Source organism: Sarcophilus harrisii, chromosome 2 (assembly GCF_902635505.1).
Source record: "Sarcophilus harrisii chromosome 2, mSarHar1.11, whole genome shotgun sequence".
Classification (NCBI taxonomy): domain Eukaryota; kingdom Metazoa; phylum Chordata; class Mammalia; order Dasyuromorphia; family Dasyuridae; genus Sarcophilus; species Sarcophilus harrisii.
This window is the reverse complement of record NC_045427.1, coordinates 616,793,545-616,810,438: the sequence shown is the minus strand read 5'-3', so window position 1 is coordinate 616,810,438 and position 16,894 is coordinate 616,793,545. Positions and strand designations below refer to the sequence as shown.

The window sequence follows — 16,894 nt, the reverse complement described above, 5'->3', positions numbered from 1 at the left end:
TCTTTCTGTCTCTCTGTTTCTCTCTCTCTCTCTCTCTCTCTCTCTCTCTCTCTTTCTCTTTTTCTCTCTGTTTCTCTCTCTCTTTGTCTCTGTTTCTGTCTCTCTCTCTGTTTCTCTGTCTCTCTGTCTCTCTCTCTTTCTCTCTCAAGGGCTAAGAGATTCGTGAGGATCACACAGCTAGTAAGTGTCTGAGGCTATATTTGAACTCAGGTTCAGGGTTGATGCTGCCTAACTGCCCTGCTGTTGTACCTTTTGAGGAGCTGCTTGCCTTTCTTAGTGCAGCTCTCTCTTCATCTCCTTGCTTCTGCTTCTCTACCTCCCTCTGTTAATGTCATGGGTTGCTGCAGACTTATATACACCAGGAACCTAGTGACTCATTCCTAAATAGCTCAGCAACCCTACCCACTCAATTTCCCTCTTATGGGGAACTGAAACCACAGACACCTGGTGGGGTCTGACTCTTTGGGTAAGGAAGGAAGTGCTGTGCAAACACGAGAAATGCACTGATGGGGTGTGGAGAAAGCGTCCTCGAGGGGTTGGAGCTAGAGAAAACCTGGTTTTCAGCCTGCAACTCCTTTTGGATCTTCAGACTTTTGAGTAACTATTTTCTCTTCTCTCTTCATTCTTCCTCTTTTTTTCCCACTGACAGTTGGAAGTAGCGGTGGTGACCACGGAGAGAGCCAAACATTTCTACAAGGCTTGCGATGTTCCTGTCACCATCTATAGTGATGCTGATGAGTGGGAGGTCAGTGCTTTGGGGCTCTGAGCCCAGACTCCTTTCCATTTCTGTCCCTTTCCCTCCACAGCCATTCTCCTGGCCTCTGCCACACCAGAAGGGAAGGTCCAGGCATGTAGCAATGGTCAGAACCTCTCGTGCAAAAGAAACATGGAAACTATTTCCAGCAGCTGAAAACCCAGAAATCACTCTCTGCTTTCAGGTACAGGGCCTTTGCCCCTGGCCTGAGACTGGGGCCCTTTATCCTTATCTTGGTTGTTGTAAGCACTCAGGAGCTCAATTTGTGCTCTTTGTCCACATCACTTAGAACTGTCTTCACTATCATGAGCTTATCCAGTTATTTCCCCCATCCTGCTTTCAGGATCCTAATGTTATGCCACAATTTCCTTTAATTGTTCTACCTCAGTTTCCCTTAATTGTTCTATCTCAATTTCACTGAATTGTTCTGCCTGGTTGCAACATTCCCACTCCTAACCATTAATCCTGATATAACTTAGGGCTAGCTACTCTAAGGTTATAAACTGTGAATGTCTAATCAAGATAAGGAGAAAGACCTTCTATCTTAGACATCTTGACTCCAGCCCTTCCCAACTTATCAGAATGTCCAGTACTCACTCTGCCTCCCCTATCCTGTCATTGTTCTTCCTAATCACTAAACCCTATAAAGAATCTCTGGGACCCCACATTCGATACTGGATTCTTGGAGACGAGAGTCCGATCCAGTCACTTAAACTCTCCAATAAATTATTATAACTCTCTAATCTCTATCTTGCCTCAGTTTCTCCAGCATTACACTAATAACCTGCAGCAGGGAATTCCACAGTCTGATTCATCAGTCATAAAGTATATAGGCTGTAGGCAGCTCTGCCAGTAGTTTTTGAAATCTTTAGACCCAGAAAAATTCCATTTGGTTCACAAAATATGCAGTTGCCTCATTGAACAGGGTTTTGGGCCTTCCTTCCCTTGATCTTTGGTTCCCTTTTCTTTTTCTACTTCCAGTGGCTCAGAGAATTAAGCACCTTAAACAAGCAGATTTGGAGCTCCCCACTGAGGGCAGGAACTATTTTGTTTTGTCTTTTGCCTTTGCCATCTGCAACACTAGCACATGAATAAATGTAAATCCAAGATTGAATGGAAGCCTCAGGTACCTTTTGTCAAAGGAAATGACATAATTTTGTTTCTTCAAGAATAAAAACAGAATTTGAGGAACTAGAAAGTGGGGTAAAGCCCTTTTGGGTTCCCAGCCCCATCTCTTTAAGGCAATGCTTCTCAAGCTTTTTTGTCTGGTCCAGACTTGTGTCCTTCTGATGCAGCTGTCAAAGACTTCCGGGTGTGTGATTGTGAAAGCAGCGGCCCTGCATATGGGCACAGGCGGGAGCTCCCTGAGGCCGGGTTTTGTCTGCCTAGCACGGGGCCTTCACCCAGCAGAGTTTGAGTAAGTGTGTGCTTCTTTTCAGATGTGGAAGAGTCTCTCTGACCCCGTCCTGCACATTGACCTTCGGAGATGGGCGGACCTGCTGGTAGTTGCCCCTCTTGATGCCAACACGCTGGGAAAGGTGGCCAGTGGCATCTGTGACAATTTGTTGGTGAGTGACCCACAGTGCCCACCTTTCTGTTGTTGGCAGCGGCAGCCTGTGAGGTGGGGCCTTCGCCACTTTCTGCCAGGTCCTGAGGGTCCGTGACTGTGGGCGCCTCTTGCCTCATGTCCCTTTGTATCCAGGGAGGTAAATAGACTAACTGCTGATGAGCAGATATGTCCACAGCATGGCACTGCTTAAAGGCATCTTATGGGTCCCACTGTCCTTGTCCCTTTTCTCCTTGCTCTGTTCTGGGCTGTCTGGGACTTCTCCTTTCCCTTCTTCCTTCCCCTCTCATCTTGCTCATCTTATAGAACTTTCCTTGACGTGCCATTTCATTGGTTTTTTTTAAGCCCAGAGCACCCTGTCTCTTTCAGGGTGAAAGTGCAAGGGCCATCAATGGTCTGGTGCAGTTGTTGACTTGTTCTGTTCCTGACCTGGGCTGGCTCCCCCCTCTTCTCCATATTGGCACCAGCCTTGGTGTGGAAGCCAGTGCAGTCCCCCTGCCTGACAGCTAGGAGAGCAGGCATGGGCAGCCTGGCCCCGCCATTTTCTTCTTGCTTCTCTTCTCTCCAGCCTCTGGCTCCTCCTTTATCTCCGCTTGATTAGTTGTCTGAAAATACATGTGAGAGATCAGATAAGGACGCTTACTTCCTCTCAGCGCTTACTCAACTGCTGTCTCTGGATTGAAGCTTTCGCCACCGGCCTGTGGTCACACAGAGCCAGCTTGGCACGGTAGAAAGGGGAAGGAAGGAAAGAGAGGGGCCAGCTGATGATGGGCGTGGGGAGCAAGGCAAAGACATGCCGGTTTTAGGAAGTAAGACTTGTTCAGAGGAACTGCTGTCCTGGAAAGACTGCCCTGGCGTTCTTAGGCAGCGCTGCCCCCAGGAGGGGCAGGCTGGGCAGGACGCGGCCAAGCGCTGGAGGCCCCCTCATTAGGGGTGGGGGCGGGGGGGCGGGCAAGCTCCTCTGTCTGTGAATTGGCCCACGTGGCCTTGGAGCTTTCCTCCAACTTTGGTAGTGTGTGAAAGTCCCAGGATGCAGTGAGAATCATTTAGGATGGCTTAGGTTCATTGCGCCCCATATTTGGTAAGGGGATCAGAACCTTTGCCCACAGATTGTTTCCATACCCCTCGATCTCCTCATTTACATTAGTAGTAATGAGTTCTTTCCATGTCACTTACTAAATTAATTGAGATCCTTAGTGAGTGACTCTCACAGGGTCACTGTGAAGGCAGGGCCTTCTCCCCCTGAACTAGCCCGCAAGGTGCCTTGCGTTTCGGGGAGGGGGTGTTCAGAATGTGATGTGGGGAGGGGGAGTCTCTTGCCTTTCCGCTCTCTGTGATCACGAGACATGTTTAGATCTGGGGGCCTCTGGTTTAACAGAGAGGTAGTAGGGAAAGCAGATGCTCGTGCTTGTCCAGGAGTGGTGTGTGCTGAGCTGCTGCTCCTAAACCTGGTCGTCCTTCGTCCATCGGATGGAAAGGAATTGTCTAGGCCCACAAGCCAGTTCTGCCCAAGGAGCTTGGCCGGGAGCCAAGAGGAAATGCAACTGAAACTGTCACTCACAGCAGTCTTTCAGTTGTTTTATTGGTGGAGACAAGTGGGAAATTCTGGTGCTTGAGCTGGCTTTTCAGTCAGGCTTGCAGAGGTGGTAGTTCTTTCCCCACTTGTGGGTGGAACCTTGGAGTTCCAAGAGCAGGACCAGGGAGTTTAGGACACCTGATCTTCATCCTCTGAATAAAATCTCCCATCCTCTGGCTGCAGCTCCTGGCAGGACTTCCTCATTATCATGTCACAGTTAGCCTTCCCGTCAGGGACTGGGGTTTGTAGACTACTGTTTTCCACTATGGCACCTAAAGTCAGGACTGAAGGAGGGAAGAATGAACCTGGGCCACTACCTGGACAGAGGAGCATTCTCTTCTTCAGAGAGACCCTCCTCTCCAGGTCACAGAATCTGAGAGTAGGCCGTCTTGTCCAGTCCATAGAGAAGCGATATCCTCTGCTGTAGGATGCTCCAACATGCAATTAAAAGCTCCTTGAGAGAGGGACTCTTTTTGTATCCTCAGCACTTAGCACAGCGTCTGATAAGGAAGGGCTTGATAAATGGTATTTGACTTGGCAATGGCCCCTGTAGGGAGTCCCCTTATGTGGTGCAGTGGATTGTGTGCTGGACAGAATGTGTTGCTGAGAACAGCCCTGGCCTTGAGAGTTCTGGGTTTTGAGACATTGAGTAGCTCCTGCTGCTTGTTAGCCATGGCTTTGTGGGCAGGTCATTTCTTCTCCTTTTGCTTGCATCAGGTACCTTTCAGAGTTGTTAAGGGAATTATTTTTCATGAAGTATAACATGTAAATAAATGGGAACGCTCACAGTTTCCCTTTCAGAGAAGCTACTGTTCCCTTGAGTATTTTCCCTTTGGGAGTCCTTCCTGTCTCCTAACTATCCTTAATTGTGGACTGGAGGCCTGTCAGACACCCTGCTTTTAATTGCATGGCTTGCAGTTGGTGGGATGCTTCTCTGAGGGCAGTTCCCTTCATGGTTTAGCTGGAGGCCTTTAGAGAATGGCAGTATAGTACAGTGAAGAAGAGCTGGACAGGGGATTCCAAGGCCCTGCGTGTGAATCCTGCCTCTGCCACATGTTATCTGTGGAGTCTAATTTCTGTCTCCACATTTCTATCTCCACATGCTGCCAAGTTCCTGTCCAGCTCTGTAATAGGATCCTGGGACAAGTTCCCTGTTACCACTTGTTTTTTTGTTTTTCTTAGTATGTTTTCCTCCCCTTACATGTAAAAATAATTTAAAATATTTATTTTTAAAACTTTGAGTTCCAGATTCTCACCTTCTTTCCCTACCCTTGTAGCCTTATATGTTATATATGGGTACCCTTGTAGGTTATATATGGGTAGTCATGTAAAACATTTCCATAATGGAATTTTTAATTATTGATCTTTATTAATAATAATTTTAATCATTAATAAGGCTAATTTCCCATAATTAGCCTTTTAAGAACTGGAGACAAACTTAGGGGAAAGAATAGAAGGAGGAGTGGTTGATCACCTAGTAATTATTGAACTCCCATATCATCTTGTAAACAAGGCATTGTGCAAAATGGAAAGAGAAAGGCAGTATGACATGGTGGAAAGAACTCTGTCCTTGGAGTCAGGAGGTATGGGTTCAAATTCTGATCCAATCAGTTACTAACTATGTAGTAGAACTTCTCAGTGCCTCAGGTATCCTTTCATGTGTGGCAGGATTTAGGTGTGGCCTCCCAGGTGGGCATGTAGAAGGTGCTTTGCAGACTCTGAAGCCCCGGTAAATAAGTTATGACTGCTACTAAGAGTGGGAGATGACAAGGTATGATTCTCATGTAATAGTGAATAAATAGTATGAGACAGTATTTACTGAGCATCAGATGATTGATTAAAAATCCTAAGAGCATTAGGAGATCAAAAGGAGTGTTACCTGGGAGTAATCACCCCTTGGGAGGGTGTCAGGGAAAAGGTGGGGCTTGAGTCAGACTTTGAGGGACAGAGGGAGCTTAGCTGAGCAGGGGCAGGAGGAGAAAGTGTTCTGAGCCCAGGGGCTGCCGTCTGTGAGAGCAGAGGGTCAGTGAAGAGGCAGGACCTTAGTTAGCAGGTGTCATACAGCAGACTGAGACATTCTGGGCAATGGAACTGACCTCTGCCTGAGTAGGGGATCAATGGGCACCTGACTGGAGGCAAAGGTCTTATGTCAAGTGGTGGTAAGTGACTCTGTCCCCCTTCCTCACAGACCTCAGTCATCCGGGCCTGGGACCGAACAAAGCCCCTCCTCTTCTGCCCAGCCATGAATACCGCCATGTGGGAACATCCTGTCACAGCCCAGCACATGGAGCAGCTGAAGGGCTTTGGCTACATTGAGATCCCCTGTGTGGCTAAGAAACTTGCCTGTGGAGATGAAGGTCAGGTCTCAAGAGCCCCTCACTCTGGCCCTACCCCCGGCACTTGTTCCAGTTGTTCTATCTCAGGAAGCTTATTCTGCTTCCAGTCCTTGGGGAGTCCCAGGGATGGGGAGGGGGTAGATGTGGGATGGTCAGGGCAGGGCTCCATGCAGGTCTCTGTGAGGAGGATTCCTGATCCTCGGCTTCCTGGTTAGCAGCCTGTTGGGATTAGCCTGAGGACTAGAGCTCTCCTTGGCTCCCTTTCCAGTCCTGGTATTTGGGGATGCTCATGTGGCTTCATTAAAAGCTACCAGTATATGGCAGAATATGTGAATGTCACTTCTCCTTAGTCTACAAGAGTCTCTGCAGGATCCCAGACTTATTTTACTTTGAATTTCTTTGCTCTTTAGGTTTGGGGGCCATGGCTGAAGTTTGTACGATTTTAGGGAAAGTGAAAGAAATCCTTTTGGAACGGGACTTGCTACACCAGAGTTGATCCAAGAAATGGCCCCTGCACCAACCAGTTTTCCACAGAGAAGAAGAAGCACTTGCACTGACAAAGACATTACAGGAGGGTCCAGTCCTGGGTGGAGTCCTGACCAAGCCCTGGAGTGCACTGTCATATCTGGGCCATGTGCAATCTGTAAGAAGCCAGGATGATGAGGAAATTCCCTCCATCTCAGGCTCAGGTCTGATCTGGGGCCACCCTGGAGTGTCGTACACCTTCCCAGGAACAAATGAGCCACCCAGGACAGAGGAGCAGGGATCCATTTGGCTTTCTTTTGGGGGCTCTTATGGGACTGCGATGGCAGTCCTCGCCAGCCTCCCTCCCCTAACACTGCCACTGTGCAAGAAAATCAGGTTCTCTAATGGAGGTTTAGATTGTTTTCCTGGAAAGTGGAAAGGCTGGTGTCCATTGCAGTGTTTTATATACTTAGGAAGATTGAGAAATTGAGATAAAAGAATTATGTGCATCATGTAGGAACTGGTTTTAGTCTCATTCTTGGCTAGAGGTCCACAGGGTTGTTGGACCCCCTGCTGTTGGGTTAATGTCTTGTTTCACAGCCTGAGGACCCAGAGACCCCTTTTGAGATCAGGGAACACAATGTTTCTGCTCTTATCTTGCTTCTCTCCTTTGAAACCAGAAATCATGTCTTCCCCCTGCCTATCGCCTCATGGTGCCATCATGGTGCCTCCATCTAACAAGTATTCAGTAAATGTTTTTTGAATTACTTAATTGGAATGTGAAAAATCATCCTTTCCTTTCTTGCAGTGGGCCTAGAGGAGCAGCTTCACTTTGAAAGTCTGCAGACACGGCCCTACCTGATAAACTCTGGCCTGAGGGAGGGGCTGGGTTGGTAGGCAGACATTCTTATTGCCTAGGACAGCCGCCCTCTCCTGTTTCCATCCAAATGGTCCTTGTATTCAGCTGTACTACCCTTTAGGAAGAGATTTGGAAAAGTAAAAGGGGTGGGGATGGTGAAAAACAGAGAAAGAAAATATTTGGGTGAGGATTGAATTCCTCACCAACTTTGCACAGGTTTCCCTGTGCCCTCGAATGTTCAGGAGTGCCACACATGGGATTCAGCCCATTGCATGGAGGAATGGAGCCCAGGACTCCCGCACTGGGGTCCTCCCTATTCGCCATTCCTTCTGTATCACTCCCTGGAAGCCCCCAGCTTGTGTGGGGGCCTCCACACCTCCCCAGCCAGCACGCTTGAGACTCTGCTTTTGGTCCCTACCCCACGGGGAAGGTCTTGTTCTCCTCCCTCTCCTCTGAAGTTTACACTGGCTTCCCCACTTCTGGCAGCTGTGGTGACTGTAACAGAAGGTTCAGGAACAAGATTTGTGAGCCAAGAGGCTTCATCCCTGAGTGGTCACGTGAGGAAATCAGCACTGTCCACAGTGGTCTGCCCTTTTCAACCTCTTATTTGTTTGCTTAAAAAATTTGTACCAGTGGAGTAAGATCATGTAGGACCCAAAGAACACTGATAGTTCACTTGATGATCAGGAGCACAGGGACATGGGGATCAATGAAGTAGAAGATCAGTGTCATTCGAGCTATCACTTTCTTCCTCTCTCCAAGATTGTAATTAAGTTGGGGATTCACAGGCATGTGCATGTTCCTTTTCCATCCCTCAGGGAGGGTAGGTGCCTTGGCCAGGATTGCATATTATATGGTGAAGAGTCTAAGATGAGATTTGAACTCAGGTCTTCCAGGCTCCTGACATGTCCCCTCTCCATGTACCGCTGTATTCTTCCCAGGCCAGGGAGCTCCCTACTTCATAAGGAAGTTCATCCCCTTGTGGAATGGCTCTCCCCAGGTTAGAAAGTCCTTCCCTTCATCTGAAGTTTGCTCCAGTGGAGCTGTTCCCGATTACTCAGTCCTTGGCACAAATGGCTCTCTGGACCCCCACACCTGTGGAGCTGCTCCATCTGCCACGGGCCATCCTTTGGGTATCTGAACACGGTGCTCCTCTCTCACTCTTGTGGCTTCTCTTTTCCAGAGTTAAGCCACAACCCTCAGATTGTCCAACCCTTCCTTAGATAGTGTGATTTTCAGATCCATCTTTACACCTAATGGACAAAGAAAGGAATGGTTGACTGAATTATTGAAAGTTCATTCAACCAACAATAGAAGTGCTCTTTTAAAAACTTGCCTGGTTGGAATTGAGGAGGGGGACATTTCCCAGAGGCTGTCATTCAGATAACTTGGGTTTCTCAGATAGAGACTCGGGGGATCCTGGTGTCCAGAAAGTAAGGGTCAGTGGGGGAATTAGTTTCCTCAGTTACCCTTTGGGTAAAGACCAGTCTTTTGACTGATGTCCTTTCTTTTCCAAAAGATTTGGCTGTCTTATGAACAGAGGAAAACCAAGGCTCAGTATGTTAGCTATGACTTTCAAAATCTCAAGGGCTTTAGCTGAATTCATTCTAGAATTGAGAACAGTTATGTTCTCTCTGCACATGGCCGCTCCCTAGATTTCTGTGGACCTACCAGAAAGGCCGGTATGAACACAAAAAGCATGGCTCATCATCCACAGGTTCTTTTATGTAACTGCTGTGGCTTCCATCAGCTAGGCGAGTGGCCCTGGCAGCAGCCGCCGCCGCCATAGATCTGTTTGTACCTACAGGGAGATGCAAGGGGTTTGTCGCCAGGTGTCAGTGGACATCTGTTAGGTCCTCAAACTCTGCTAGGTACTCTTGGGATACAGAAGCATTATCAATGGTCTCTGCCCTCGAGGACCTTAAAACCTACCCAGAAAGATTAGATTCACACATTAGGGAACAAGATAAGAGCAGATGCTTGAACAGCATTGCTGAGGGCAAAACTTGCAAGATGAGCTGGCAGATCTGCTGGGCTATATCTAAGTGCTATCTAAGCCTACCTAAGACCCTACCTGCTGCAGGGTCCAAAGGGGAGGGTGAACTTGGGGGAAGCTGGGTCTGGAGCTGGGCCTTCTGTCTGGGTAGGATTGACAGGGGAGGTGAGGAGAATGCATTGAAGGCAAAAGGAACATTCTGAAGGAAAGACAATAGGATGAAAGATGAGACCATCAGTCTGACTTGAATGGAAGATGCCTGTTTGGGTTGGGGAGAGAGTTGGTAGTTATTGGGTCAGTAGTTTTGGAGGTGTGCTAGTGCAAAGATTCTTAAACTGGGTTGTGACCCCATATGGGGTTGTGTAACAAAGTGTGGGGGGTGAAATTATGAAAAATTACTTTTTTATCTACAAATGCTTAATTTGTTTGCCTGTTTTATCAACCTACATACCTGGGGCTACATAAAAAGTTCTTGAGCAAAAAAAATTCTTAAGGTCATGAGTGGAAAAAGTTTAAGAAGCCGTGTATTAGAGAGAGTCAGCTGCAAGACTGGAGGCTTTCATGAGGCAGCACAAAGAGCTCTGAATGTGGTGCTGGGGACCCTGATACCACTGGCATGACCTGGGCTTGGTCGCTCAATGTGGGACTCAGTTCCCTCTTCTCTAAGGCCCCTTCCAGCTCCAGAGCTACTCCTGTCTGATAGGGAAATTCTCAAAGAAAGCTATTGTCAAGCAGAGCTTCTTGGTACCACAAACTCCTCTAGTAGCCCAGAGAATCCTGTAGACCTCTTTCCAAAATAACATTTTTAAATGCATAAAAGGTAGGATTACAAAGGAAACCTAACATGCTTAAATTAAGGTTAAGTTTCCCTCAGGTTCATGAAGCTACCCACAGACTACCAACAGACTAGTGGATAGTTAGTGGGTAGTGAAAACATCAGGGAGTCTGGCTGGGGCTATCCTAGTCATCCCAGGGGAGATGACAATGGGAACATACCCAAGGGTCACTTCCATTAAAGTCAGCGGCATTTGGAAATTGGGTGGAAGAGCTTGTGCGTCTCCTGTCCTTACAGTCAGTTCTGGGTCATTGGGAAGGGGAGAAGGAGTCCACAACCTGACCCTAACCGTCCTCGCCTTCTTAGAATCCATTTTTTTCTAAAGGCCGTTTGAGAAATCTGGCCCCAGACAAGCGTGGGTGCCAGTTCTCCCTTTCCTCTCTCGTCTTCCCTTGAGCATTTGTTGTGGTGGCCAAAGCAGTAGGTCAGGGAGGAGCAGGGAGTTGGATGAGCAAGCTCCTGGGAGGAAGGGCCTGTTTGTGCTGAAGACTCCTAGGCAGAACCCCACTATTCTGTAAGGAAACCCCGAGGTCATGCACTGGCGCTCACTTCTGCACTTGACTCATGGTGAAGGGAGGCTTGGCCCAGGTAGAGTGAGTGGGCATGGGGTGCAGGGGTCGGGGTCCACCCAGGAGCCACCAGTTGATGCCTTGGAGAGTTCCCAGAGCTCTCTTGCAGAAGTGTGGCTCCAGGACGCATTGCCCTCCTGTTGGGACTTGTCTGTTGGCATCACATGGCTGCCCCTTTGCCTGCTGACCCATATAACAGAACTCTGGGGATGGGAGGTTGTAGCAGACTCCCACGAGGTGATTGGGATTCTTGGAAGAACAGTGAGAGTTCAAAGGGGCCTTGTCTTCATGTGGGCAAAGCAGCCACTGCTGAGGCCTCCTGAAGCAATGAGGTTGGTGACCAGCAGAGACAAAAGTGGTCCCTGCTGGGAGGGAGGCCGTCGAGATGCCCTCAAAGGCAAAGGGAGAGCTTTTGTGTCAGGGGTGGCTGGAATCGGCTGAGAGCTTGGAGTGGCCCTGTGAAGATTTCCAGGGGTTCTGAGCTCATCGGCCAGACCTCAGGTGGGGGATTCTCAGCTTGTCCTTAAAGGAGAACTGCTCAAAAGTGCTTTTCCAACAAATTCATTGAGAGAAATCTGGAAATGACCTGGGGAAAATTGGAATGATGGGAAAGGGGAAACTGGAGAAAACAACCCCAAAATTCCTTTTAAAAAACAGCAACGACAAATGGTTGCTTTGAAGAGAACCATGTAGTTTTTATTCTGAAAAGTTCAAGTGGATGGATAGTGTGTGCTGATCTGTGGCCAGGATGAAAAGAAGTAAAGGGAGTGAGTATCCCTGGCAGAAGGCTAGCCACCCTTTTCTTACTCTCTATTAGAAAAGTGAGTTGAAAATGCAAGGGAATCCTATAGAAACTCAGCTAAATGCAGGGATCAAGCAGGAAGCCTGAGCACTGGCCAATAACGCAGCAGTCCACCTTTTGCCTGAGAAGTGAGGAAATTAAAGTGCAGAATGAAACACAATTTGGGAGTTTGTTTTGCTGGACTAGACACATTTACTATGATAGCTTTAATTTATTTTATTACTATTGCTCAATTGATGGTAAGGTGAAAAGTTGAGGGAGAGATAATAAATGAGTATTTTTAAAAACCCCAAATATAAAAAAACCCAAAGGGGAAAAATGTATGCTTTGTGGCAAGTCAAAGGGAGCTTTTAGGTGACAGTAAGCCCTGCCTCTGGGTCTGTTAAGCATCTTTGTGGCATGTGGGCTAGTCTAACTCAATGGTTTTTTGCTGTTCCTGGAAGGAGGATGGGGTTCGGTGGTAAAACCGGTGGGATGAGAGTAGGGGTATGAGACTCGTTGCAGAATGCAGAATGAAGACTTCTGCAATCTTTTTCTGTCTCTGCGGTCAGCTCCCCATGTAACATTGAATTGTGGTCTCCTCAGCCTAGTGGAGATCTCAAAACACAATTTATTTGTCCTCTTGCCTCCAAGCAAGACACATTTGGGTTACTGGTTCCTTATCTTAAGAAACTGATGTGGGTGGATAAAATAATTGGTACATCTTTCCCTTAGGGTGTGTGCCAAAGGAAAGTAATTAGACCTCTTAGAGTATCAGTTTCCTCATCTTTAAAAGGGGGACAAAACTTAAACTTTTTTAAGTCACAGTTTAGAGAGAGGAGAGATATTAGACCGACTATCAAACTGAAAATCTACACAACTGTTGTGCTGACCTCGTTGTTGTATTGACAGTGCACCAGCGTCGTGCCAGGAAACTGAATCGCTTCCATTGGATTGTCTTAGGAAGATTCTGAAGATCTCCTGGCAGGATGAGGCACCAGGTCCTTTCTTGAACTGCCAAACATTCCACTCTCCTGCAGAGGGCACAGTCCCGTGGGGCTGGCCACACTGTTGGAATGCCAAATGGATGCTTGCCAAAAAGACTTCTTGTGGAGAACTCGCACAGGGCAAGGACAGGGTGGTCAGGAAAAGGGAGACAAGGACGCTCTCAGGAAGTTCTCAAGAACTTCAGAATTGATTGTGTGACATGGGAGACACTGGCCCAGGACCGCCCAGCACGGCCTGCCCTCATCGGGAAGGCGCTGCACTCTGTGAGCAAATTAGCCCAGAAGAAATGCAAGATGCACAGAATTAGGGAGTCCACCCCAAAGGTGCATCAGGACTATTGTGTCCGACTGTGGCAGAGTATTCTGAGCTCGTGTTGGTCTGATCGGCCACTGCCAGACATACTAACCCAACTCCAACACAGGGATGTCATTTTGGTCCCTCAGTGACAACTAGGTCACATGCACAGCAAGTGTAACACCCTTAGAAAGTTTAAGGGTTCTCAGAACTGTAGCTTACCCAGAAAAGGTGGAAGTGAGAAGGATCGTGTGTCCCCTTTCTCACATGAGGCCCTAGAGGCAAAGAGAAGGGAAAGCAGCCTGGGTGACATCACACAGCAAGCCCGCAGCAGAGTCTGAAACAGAATCCCAAAGTCCTGGCCTCCACGTCTGGTGTTTCAGAACAGGGGCACAAGCAGATGTCACCCAAGATGGCATTGTGTGCCCAGGGCCGAGCATTGTGCCATGCTTGATCTTGGGCAGCTTTCCACTGCTTCAGTTTCCTCAGTCCTTAAATGGAAATAATAGTTGTTTCTTCCCTCCTCAGAGGATGGTAGGATTAGTAGGACACTGGTAAGGTTCAGAACATAATAGCTTCCTAACATTCTTTCGTAATGTCTTCCTAATTGGTCTCTCTGCTTATAGCCTCTCCCTTGTCCAATCCATTCTCCAACAATTATCAAGGAGATAATCCTGAAACACAGATCTGAGCAAGTCACATCTCCCCTGTCTCTTCAATGTTTCCTATTTTTCTCTAAAATAAAGTACAACATTCTTGGTTTCACATTTAAAGCCATTTCATATTGTCTCTCCCTATTCTACTTTCTGCTCACCTGCCAAGGTAGTGGAGTTAAAATGCTCCTTGCTCTCCGTTGCCACTTCCAAACTCTTCCTCTACCTCCTTAACCTTATCTTTCTTCCTCTGAGGTTTATACTATCCAAATTTATTACTATCATAAATTTATTATACTACTATTTATTAAATTTATTATTGCTATTAGACAAATTTATTATTATAATAAATTTATTACCCAGTTCAGATCCTGGTGATTGTTATCTATTAGTACCAAGGAAATTCTCCTTACTTCAGTGAATTCAGCACTTGGCTCACAAACTTTATCTTCTCATATCTTATTGTCATACAAGGAGACTCCAACATACACATTGATACCCCCTCAAATTCCCCAACTTCCCAGTTGTTTGATTTATTTCCCATGATTTATTATACTTCCTCTCAGCTAGAGATGTATTTTTAGTATTGTCACCACTCACAAATACTCCACTTCTATGTTCGTGAAATTCTACGAAATTCCCTTATCTGGTCATTATCTTTTATCATTCTATCTTTCCCTCTGCCTTACAACTCCTAACCTCATTCTTCATCCTCACCTTATGTGAGGACACCTAATGTCCAATCCCTCTAGTCCTTAATTCTTTCTGAGGCCATATATAGGCTAAAGTCTTCTCCCTTCCTCATTGTGCCTAGTTGAACTGGTGAAACAGTTCAATTTTACACTGTCTTCTATCTTCAATCCCTTGTTCCATATCCCTTACCATACCTTGCTTAGCCTCAGTTTTCAATTATTCTTCCTTTCCTCTTCATAATGCGTCACTGAACAGAGTTGGAAGAAATCACCAAACCATACTGAACTATACACATTACCGATTTATGTTATCTCAACTGGTTATTCACTGTGGGAAAACAAACATTGATTGACTATTCCCCCTCTCCATAGTGGCTATTTCAAACCTTGTCTCTTCTCAAGCTTCCTACTCTCTCAACCAAGGATCTTATTTCCTATTAACTGAAAAAAAATTGAGGTAATTTTTCCTTATTTTATATCTTCTCCTTGCCAAGGCAACCCCCTCTATATAAGTTCTCTATCCCATTCCTTTCCATCTTCTCTATTATCAGATTGTTCCCAATCTCATTCTCACTCTTATGTTCCTCTCTTATTTTCTACTAGCTCTTTCCCTCCTGCCTGTGAACACTGCCCTGTCTCTCCCGGTTTTTACCAAATCCCTCTCACTTGATTCTGCCATTTCCACTCACTGTCATCTTGTATTTCCCTCTCATTCTTAATTAAACTCCTTGAGAAAGTTATCTGTACTCTGTGACTCCACTTCTCTCCTCTGACATTCTTCTAAAGTCTCTGTAACTGTCTTCTCCAAAGTTACCTCTTAATTGCCTGATTTATCTTCATCCTCCTTAACCTCAGCCTTAGACAATGGATCATCTTCTGGATATTCTCTTTTCCATAGATTTCTGTGACACTGTTCACTCCTAGTTCTTCTCTCTATCTCATTGTTTCTCAATCTGCTTTGTTGGTACTTCATCAGTGTCACATCCACTAACTATGGAGGTCATTCAAGCCTCTCTCACTCTCTTTTTTCCTCTGTACCATCTACTTGATGATTTCATCTTCTTTGAATTAACCAAGATTGTCCACTTAACCATCTTAGATTCCCAGATGATATAACCAGTCCTAGTCTCTTTTCCTGAGTCTTTTGCAAATATAATTGATTAAGGCTGAGGAAACATAACCCAATCAAATCAATTTATTATCAAGATTAAGCAGTTGTATAACAAACTCCATTGAATGGTAGTCATCAAAACTTTCTTGTAGTCAATTAAGAGGAACAAATTAAGTTACATAATCTTGAGCAATAAGGGCATTTCTTCTTTCTGACTGACCAGAGTATGGCAAAACAAAAGGGTACAACCACAAGACGTACAGAACATTTCCTATTTCATTTATGCTAAGTTCTGTATTCCTGCAAAAGCTTTCCCGGAACGTTTTGTAGTACTGTATTTCTCTGAAATCACATAAACAAAGTTGTACAGAATTGTAAGCCACAGAATCAGTGCTTTTTACAAGATAGAGCTGGTTTGATTTCTTCAAGCCTTGCATAAAAACAGCATTTCTTTTGAACATCTCAAGCTAGATGTGCTGTAAGCATGTCAAACGCAATGTGGCCAAAACAGAACTCCTCATCTTTAGTTCCAAAATTCTTCCCCTGGCTGAACTACCTTATTACTGTCCAGAGAGCTATCATCCTTCTGGTTCTCCCTAGGTTTGAATTCTCACTGTCATCCTCAATTCCTTCCCCTCACCTTACAAATCCAATCCATTGACAAATATTGTTTTTACTGTCACATCTCCCATGTATAACCCCCCCCCCTTTTAATAGCTTTTTATTTACAAGTTATATGTATGGGTAATTTTACAGCATTGACAATTGACAAACATTTTGTTCCAATTTTTCCCCTCCTTCCCACCACCCCCTCCCCCAGATGGCAGGATGATCAGTAGATGTTAAATATATTAAAGTATAAATTAGATACACAATAAGTATACATGACCAAACCGTTATTTTACTGTACAAAAAGAATCGGATTCTGAAATATTATACAATTAGCCTGTGAAGGAAATCAAAAATGCAGGTGGGCAAAAATATAGGGATTGGGAATTCAACGTAATTAACCCCTTTCTCTCTACTCACATAGGCTACTACCCTTGTTCAGGAGCTCACTACTTCTCACTTTGGCTATGACAACAGCCTTCTAATTGGTCTTCCTCCTCAGCTTTCTCCCCTCTGCAGTCCATCCTCTATTCAGCTGTCAAAAGTAATTTTTTCTAAAGTTTAGATTTAATTCTATGCCCCTTCCCACTTATGTGCTCAGTATAATCTAGTGACTTCCTATTACTTCCAGGAACAAATATAGACTTCTCTTTTTGGCATTTAAATCTCTTTGTGACCTGGCTTCTTCTGACTTTTCTAGACTTTGAGAATTTATTCTCTTTCATATACTCTGCAATATGCTTTCACTAACCTTACTCCTTCACAAACATAATGTCCACCTTTTGTCTC

At 45.8% G+C, this 16,894-nt stretch overlaps 1 protein-coding gene across 6 annotated transcripts in view; it reads left to right on the top strand.

Annotated features, from left to right (window-relative positions):
- Positions 1-7,465, top strand: part of PPCDC (phosphopantothenoylcysteine decarboxylase) — a 55,854-nt gene extending 48,389 nt beyond the window's left edge. For 2 of the 6 annotated variants that reach the window (XM_031956590.1, XM_031956591.1), the window contains exons 3-6: positions 650-745; positions 2,194-2,322; positions 6,086-6,254; positions 6,644-7,465. In XM_031956590.1, coding sequence (XP_031812450.1) covers positions 650-745; positions 2,194-2,322; positions 6,086-6,254; positions 6,644-6,729 — 480 coding nt within the window. In that variant the 3' untranslated portion in view covers positions 6,730-7,465. Of the gene's footprint in view, positions 1-492; positions 598-649; positions 746-793; positions 939-1,930; positions 2,067-2,193; positions 2,323-6,085; positions 6,255-6,643 lie in introns of those variants that run through there. The other 4 variants (XM_031956593.1, XM_031956594.1, XM_031956595.1 and 1 more) reach the window with 4 other exon arrangements.
- Positions 7,466-16,894: the final 9,429 nt, after the last annotated feature.